Below are 7,818 nucleotides of genomic sequence, written 5' to 3'. Positions count from 1 at the left end.
AAACGCAATTCCTTAAAATAAATCTCTCTTCTCTCGACTAATACACCATCGAATGTATACATGAAATTAAGTTACAGACCAGGCTATAATCACTTACAGGAAAAAAGCCTTTATTTGGAAAGTTTAGAATTGAAAATATATATTATGTGTGTGCATATATATATATATATATATATATATATATATACACACACACACAAATTATATGTACCAGAGAATTAAGAATCCCTGATTTCATTTTTGTCCTTTTATTATCTTTGATAACACACTATAATCTATGTAGAATAAAAAAACAAAAAGGAGATAAATTATAGCAGCTTTATTTTAAATTTCAAAATTGTATTTTTCATGTAATCGAAACAAAACTTAAATCATGTAGATGAATACAAAGATGAACATACCTGCTTTAAACACTGACAAAATCTAGTTACAATATATTTTTAAACAAAGTTTTCTATTTTCACAACATAGTGAAAAACTATATTCATAAAAATGTTGGAAAATATAATGATGTATTCTCTTTTCAAGTATATATGGCTCTGAAGGTACTTTAATAATCTATATACAATGCATCCAACAGATTTATAATAACACTTTCCTTCAGTTAATAGTCTATTCACTGTGATTCACAGTTCATCACTTAAGGAACTCTCCTGGTTAGAATCACAATCACATTTTAAATGTTTGGTCAAAGAATGAAAATATCAGTTCCCGGCACAATGAGTAGAAGGAAAATAGGCTGCAAGAAGGTATCCTCAGATAAAGACAATCTTTAAGCTTCAGAGCAATCTTTGGGGCAAGTGGTACCTTATTCTCATAAAGGAAAAGTCTTTACTGCTGAGGGCACTGGGTCTCTGGAGTTGACTTGGAGGACACATACACAGTAGGGTATGATTTCTTACAAGCTGCTTTTTCCAGTTTGCTTGCAGTTTCTTTCCCTTGTTTAACTTCTCTTTGAAGCCTTGATTCAGCAGCTAACCTACAGGCATTAAAGCATCCATTCTGAATTCAAATGTGGTCAGGAAAAATTAAAGAAGAAATAATCCTATAGTATAATGGATCTCTTAATGAGACAAGGTGATTTTTTTTTAAGGTATTTAAGAAGAAAAATTACAGTTGACTCCAATACAATTAAAAAAAACTAAATCACTGCCTTGCTAAAAATATTTTCTATCAGTAGGCTTAATTTTTCAAATGTCTAAAGAAATATCTTTAAGGCTGATAAAAAGTCATGGCAAAGTCTAGAATAAAGAATTAAAATATAATGATACCTATCATGATAAACATATCTAACAAAAAATGTTTAATGCTAGAGCACTGTATTAATGTTAACATGACTCAACAAAAGCAAATGCAAGATAAAAACTAACAAGGAAACCTGGGCTGCATGGATATCTAAATATCCCATTAAAAAACTCGAATTTCAACTAGCAAAATAATAGTTTAAGAAAAAATAAACAATGAAGAAATATTTTAAAGGGCCTATACAGATATTTTATAGCAAGAGCATCAATTAAATTTATAAAGCATGCAACAGTGAATCTCCTAATAGAAGCCATGTTTATTATTATAATATTATCATAGGATAATCATGCAGAGGACAAAAGGCTGGAAACATCTGAAGTTTGCAGATGGACTCACACACACACACACACACATACACACACACACAAATGTTTTGTTATTTTGTTTTTGTTTAAGGAGAAGGCGATGGCACCCCACTCCAGTACTCTTGCCTGGAAAATCCCACGGACGGAGGAGCCTGGTGGGCTGCAGTCCATGGGGTCGCTAAGAGTCGGACATGACTGAGCGACTTCACTTTCACTTTTCACTTTCATGCATTGGAGAAGGAAATGGCAACCCACTCCAGTGTTCTTGCCTGGAGAATCCCAGGGATGGCGGAGCCTGGTGGGCTGCCGTCTATGGGGTCGCACAGAGTCGGACACGACTGAAGCGACTTAGCAGTAGCAGTAGCAGCAGCAAGACAAAAAAATTTCAACATGCTATTTGAGTCAAACAAGTATCTGAACATTTGCTTGAATAATTTTTATTAAGCAAAAAAAGGCAGAAGAAGAAATGAAGACAACATAGAGAGTAAGATTTGCATTGATCAGTTCTGGAAATTCACCTCCAGAAATATACAATGGTCAAGCACACATACACAATGAATCACATATACACAAGCGTAACTTGTTGAATTCAATTCACAATTAGTTGAAACTGTGTGTGTATCAGATAGCATTCATTTAAAGGTACCCTTTTCCTTGAGAATATTAAGCTTTTAGTTCAACTGACTTATAGGTTATAATGCTATTACATAAAAATTCAAGAAATGGAGTAATACATTACTCCAATTAACAAAAGCTGCAATATTGTTGAAATGCTTTCATTGTTGAATACTACATTTAGTAAAATGTAAAATGTCTTATTTTGTACGTCTCCATTAAGACTGATGTAGTACCTTAAAGATCTAGTAGCACCTTAAAGACCTCCTTTCATAGCAGACAATCCAAGCTAACTATTTTCATACCAATACGGTTAATTTTTAAAATATCTATTTATTTTAACTCCACTATCATTCCACTGCATAAAGACATCCTTCATCTTTATCACCCTTTTTCACCTTCTCCGTTTTCCTCATTCGCTTCTTTTTTGCCCATCCTTGGTCCTGCTACACACATCAGGAACGTGCTTTTACACCACCCTAACCTCAGTCACTGGACCTACCGTTCCCTTCCACTCACTTTCTCTTACCGTCTTTCTGGCCTCTATTATTTTAATTTTTTAAAAAATGTTAATTCCTACAGACATGTATGTCTGACACCTCCTCTTTTAGTCACAAACTCAATTATGCAAAAACTAGAGGCTTTGAAGTTTGGGTGTAAATTGAAAACTAATACCTTTGATATTTTAAAATGTCAGAATAGGTATTAAAGCACATGCTTGAAGGCTTAGAATAAACAATTTCAAAAGCCATAAAAAAATTTCACCTAACAGTTTTTTGGAAGGTTGAAATTTCTTAAGACTAATTGGAAAGCCCTTTTAGGAGGTAAGGTAATTTTTCTTTCAGGTCACTCCTGAACCAGGAAAAAAATAACTACATTTATTCAAAACAACAAAACATTCAGAGATGTACTAGACTTGTGACAGAGAAAAGTGCTACTGTTTAAAATAATTCCCTTATTCAGGAGTCTTTTCCCCTTGAAATCATCTTAGTCTTTCTTAAAGTTTTAGAAAATTGGAAGGTAGGTAGATGAAACTGGGGAATTATACTGCATACAATACTAAGAAAATAGATTAAGAAACAGACAGCACAGTTCATGCAGCGATAGAGACAAGATGGAGAGGGCTGCTCGCTGCCTTGCAGGAGAGACGACACTGACCTGGGAGAGTTAGGGGTGTTTCTGCTTCTTTCACTTAAGGCTTCCGAGTCAGCTGGAACTCCTGTAAGTTTCACACACTTCTTTTCCTTTCTTGGCTGAATATCCAGGGTCAGACTTTTGTAAGGAGAGAGAATGACTCCTGATGTGCTTACAGAAACTGTCTTTTCTAGCTGCAAGTTGTTATCTTCCGAACCGTCAGAACAGGATTGAGCCTCCTCTTTCTGTGGTGATAGTCTATAATCTTCTTCCCCAACAGCACTGGGGGCACATACACCATTAGGGGTGCTTATATCCACAGGCAGGACCTCACGTCTCTTTTTGAGTACAGGCACTTCAATTTTCTCTGAGAATAAAAACAATTAAAAAATGTATTTAGTCAATATGTCAAAGATACAATCAACATAAGGTAGAACTAGCTATAAATGTATTTGTTTTCCTTTGTTTTCCACGCCTGTTTCTTTAAAAACTATTCATCTCCTTACTGAAATACACTGTCTTTAATTCTTTCTTTTTTATGGATTCCATTAACTATATCTTTGCAAGGTTATCTGCCTATAAATTTTTCCTTGGGACCTCAATATATTTGACTGTAGGAATGAACACTTAAATGTTCTCTTCTAGGCATACAAAAAAGATCTTCATGACCCAGATAATCACAATGGTGTGATCACTCACTTAGAGCCAGACAACCTGGAATGAGAAGTCAAGTGGGCCTTAGGAAACATCACTATGAACAAAGCTAGTGGAGGTGATGGAATTCCAGTTGAGCTATTTTGAATCCTAAAAGATGATGCTGTGAAAGTGCTGCACTCAATATGCCAGCAAATTTGGAAAACTCAGCAGTGGCTACAGGACTGGAAAAGGTCAGTTTTCATTTCAATCCCAAAGAAAGGCAATGGCAAAGAATGCTCAAACTACCACACAATTGCACTCATCTCACATGCTAGCAAAGTAATGCTCAAAATTCTCCAAGCCAGGCTTCAATAGTATGTGAACTATGAACTTCCAGATGTTCAACCTCGATTTAGAAAAGGCAGACGAACCATAGATCAAATTGCCAACATCTGGATCAAGAAAAAGCAAAAGAATTCCAGAAAAATATCTACTTCTGCTTTATTGACTATGCCAAAACCTTTGACTGTGTGGATCACAACAAACTCTGGAAAATTCTTAAAGACATGGGAATACCTGACCAGCCTCTTGAGAAATCTGTATGCAGGTCAGGAAGCAGCAGTTAGAACTGGACATGGAACAACAGACTGGTTCCAAATAGGAAAAGGAGTATGTCAAGCCTGTATATTGTCACTCCGCTTATTTAACTTATATGCAGAGTACCTCATAAGATATGCTGGGCTGGATGAAGCACAAGCTGGAATCATGATTGCCGGGAGAAATATCAATAACCTCAGATATGGAGATGACACCACCCTTATGGCAGAAAGCGAGAGCTAAAGAGCCTCTTGATGACAGTGAAAGAGGAGAGTGAAAACAATGGCTTAAAACTCAACATTCAGAAAACTAAGATCATGGCATCTTGTCCCATTACTTCATGGCAAATAGATGGGGAAACAGTAGAAACAGTGTCAGACTTTGGGCTCCAAAATCACCGCAGATGGTGACTGTAGCCATGTAAAAGATACTTGCTCCTTGGAAGAAAAGCTATGACAAACCCTGACAACTTATTAAAAAGCAGAGACATTACTTTGCCAACAAACATCCGTCTAGTCAAAGCTACGGTTTTTCCAGTAGTCATGTACAGATGTGAGAGTTGGACTATAAAGAAAGCTGAGCACTGAAGAATTGATGCATTTGAACTGTGGTGTTGGAGAAGGCTCTTGAGAGTCCCTTGGACAGTAAGGAGATCCAACCAGTCCATCCTAAAGGAAATTAGTCCTGAATATTCATTGGAAGGACTGATGCTGAAGCTGAAACTCCAATACTTTGACCACTTGATGTAAAGAACTGACTCATTTGAAAAGACCCTGATGCTGAGAAAGATTGATGGCGCAAGAAGGGGATGACAGAGGATGAGATGGTTGGATGGCATCACTGACTCAATGGACATGAGTTTGAGTAAACTCCACGAGTTGGTAATAGACAGGGAGGCCTGGCGTGCTGCAGTCCATGGGGTTGCAAAGAGTTGGACACGACTGAGCGACTGATCTGATTGACTGAACTGAGGGTTATTATAAAAGTTGCATGGGGTTTCAGCATGGAAATTAGGAAGGATATAGTGCATAAGAGTCAAGCAATCCAGGTACAAATCCTGGTGCTAACAACACTCAGCAGCTGAGTGACCTTGGAAAAGTACTTAACCTCTCTGAGCATTGTTTTCTTACTTTTTTTAAAGCTTGAATAATAATAATCATTTACTGATCAGCTAAGTAGAAAGCACTGTGGTAACTGCTATATGCTTTTACACTTAATCTAAAACACGATCTATGTTTTTGTAATGTATAAAATGGAATTAAAAGCACTAATTGAGTGAACATTCAGTAGTGTGTTATAAGGATTAACATAACATCATTCCATCTCCTATGCAGGTCTAGATATACAGTCACAGAATAATCATTCTAATACTTTTTCTGTTTTCCAAAACTAACATTCTTTCATTTTCAGAATCAAAATATTAATTAAGTTGGGGAAACCACAGTTGACTGTGGGGCTGGTGTTCCTGCTCTACACTGTTGTTTTTAAATCATTATTTTTCCTTTCTCTTGCACTGCTTCTTTGAAATCCACACCATCAATATTCACTATACTTCCTCCTGCTTGCACTACTTAGTTCAGCAGACCTTTGAAATTTGAAGTGGATAACTCTTAATCAGGACAGTCTATTAATCAGAGAAGGGGAAAAAGATGAGAGAAAGAGAAGCCTTTTTAAACTCTAAAGAAACATTATTGCTGACAATCTGCCCCCTATTGTTGAGAATCACTCCTGTCCCTGAAATTATGATGAAGAGAGAATTGTAGGCATGTGAACGGTGTAGGGGCAAAAATGACTGAAAGTCTATAACCTAGAACATGTAACAGAACTTTTTTTGGCCTAAGAACCGTCACATTCTTAGACTCCATTATTTCAGGTTTTCTATGAACAGTTACTATTAACTAATATAGCTCTTGCAAAGAGTTGACTCATTGGAAAAGACTCTGATGCTGGGAGGGATTGGGGGCAGGAGGAGAAGGGGACGACAGAGGATGAGATGGCTGGATGGCATCACCGACTTGATGGACGTGAGTCTGAGTGAACTCCGGGAGTTGGTGATGGACAGGGAGGCCTGGCATGCTGCGATTCATGGGGTTGCAAAGAGTCAGACACGACTGAGCAACTGAACTGAATATAGTTCTTAAACATCAGTTGCCTCAATAAAACTGAACTCTTTAGTATTACATAAGATGCTGCAATCTTAAATGGAAAAGGCTCAAATGTTAAAGAATACTCATTTTATTCATGCACATCCAATACACAGTTCTCTTTCCTACAAATTCTGTAGCAATACATTTATTTTATTAAATATAGATACAAAGTCACAAATTAGTTTGTAATGAGGTTTCCATAAAGCTGTAGAAAGAAAAAAAAATTGATATGATTTCTCAGAGCTTCTCATGATATAAAAGACAAAATATATGATACATTCATACCTTCAGGTTCATACTTCAGTTTTAGCTCATCTAATTTAGCTCTCAGTTTCATATTTTCACTTTGGGAAAGCTGGAGGTGCCTTTCATTTAAAAAAAGTTTCCGCTCAATATCCAGAGCCCGCTGGCTCTCAAGTAGTGCTTTCATCCGCTGGATGGACAATTCACCTTTGATGCTTTCACTTTCTTTGCTACATTAATAAAAAAAAAAAAAAAGAGAGAGAGAACCAAGGAATATTAACATAGCACATGAAATACATAGTTTTTAGTACAAACTATTTGTTTAGTTGCTAAGTTGTGTCCAACTCTCTTGTACCCCAGGGACTGTGCCTGTCAGGCTCCTCTGCCCATGGGATTCCCCAGGCAAGAATACTGGAGTGGGCTGCCATTTTCTTCTCCAGAGGATCTTCCCTATCCAGGGATCAAACCCCCATTTCTTGCGTCTCCTGCATTGGCAGGCACATTCTTTACCACTGACCCACCTGGAAAGCCCACCAATTGTTTACTATATTATATATTTTAACTCTTAGTAAAACATATTTCCCTGGTGTTTTTTAGTAACAAAGAAAGAATAAGCAAATTAAGATTTAACAATAGCAGTTTCAAATAAAAAAATCTCATGCATTTTTCAAAGGACATGGACAAAGAGGGGCATACTTTCCATATTACACATGTATAAATAAACTCCTTTAAGTTTTAAATTACATGATATTTATTCTTAAAAAAAATTAGGTTATAAGAACATTTTCTAAAGTTCTTTATATTTGCTAATTTGAAAGGCTTTAAGAAAAACAAAA

General features: G+C 36.4%; 1 protein-coding gene across 6 annotated transcripts in view; it reads right to left on the bottom strand.

Moving 5' to 3' along the window:
• Positions 1-304: 304 nt before the first annotated feature.
• Positions 305-7,818, bottom strand: part of SPDL1 (spindle apparatus coiled-coil protein 1) — a 33,100-nt gene continuing 25,586 nt past the window's right edge. For 3 of the 6 annotated variants that reach the window (XM_024981273.2, XM_024981275.2, XM_024981276.2), the window contains exons 10-11: positions 7,025-7,212; positions 998-3,726 (exon numbers count right to left, since the gene is read on the bottom strand). In XM_024981273.2, coding sequence (XP_024837041.1) covers positions 3,185-3,726; positions 7,025-7,212 — 730 coding nt within the window. In that variant the 3' untranslated portion in view covers positions 998-3,184. 6 annotated transcript variants of the gene reach the window in all.

This window comes from Bos taurus, chromosome 20 (genome assembly GCF_002263795.3).
Source record: "Bos taurus isolate L1 Dominette 01449 registration number 42190680 breed Hereford chromosome 20, ARS-UCD2.0, whole genome shotgun sequence".
NCBI lineage: Eukaryota > Metazoa > Chordata > Mammalia > Artiodactyla > Bovidae > Bos > Bos taurus.
This window is presented reverse-complemented; position numbering and strand designations above follow the sequence as displayed.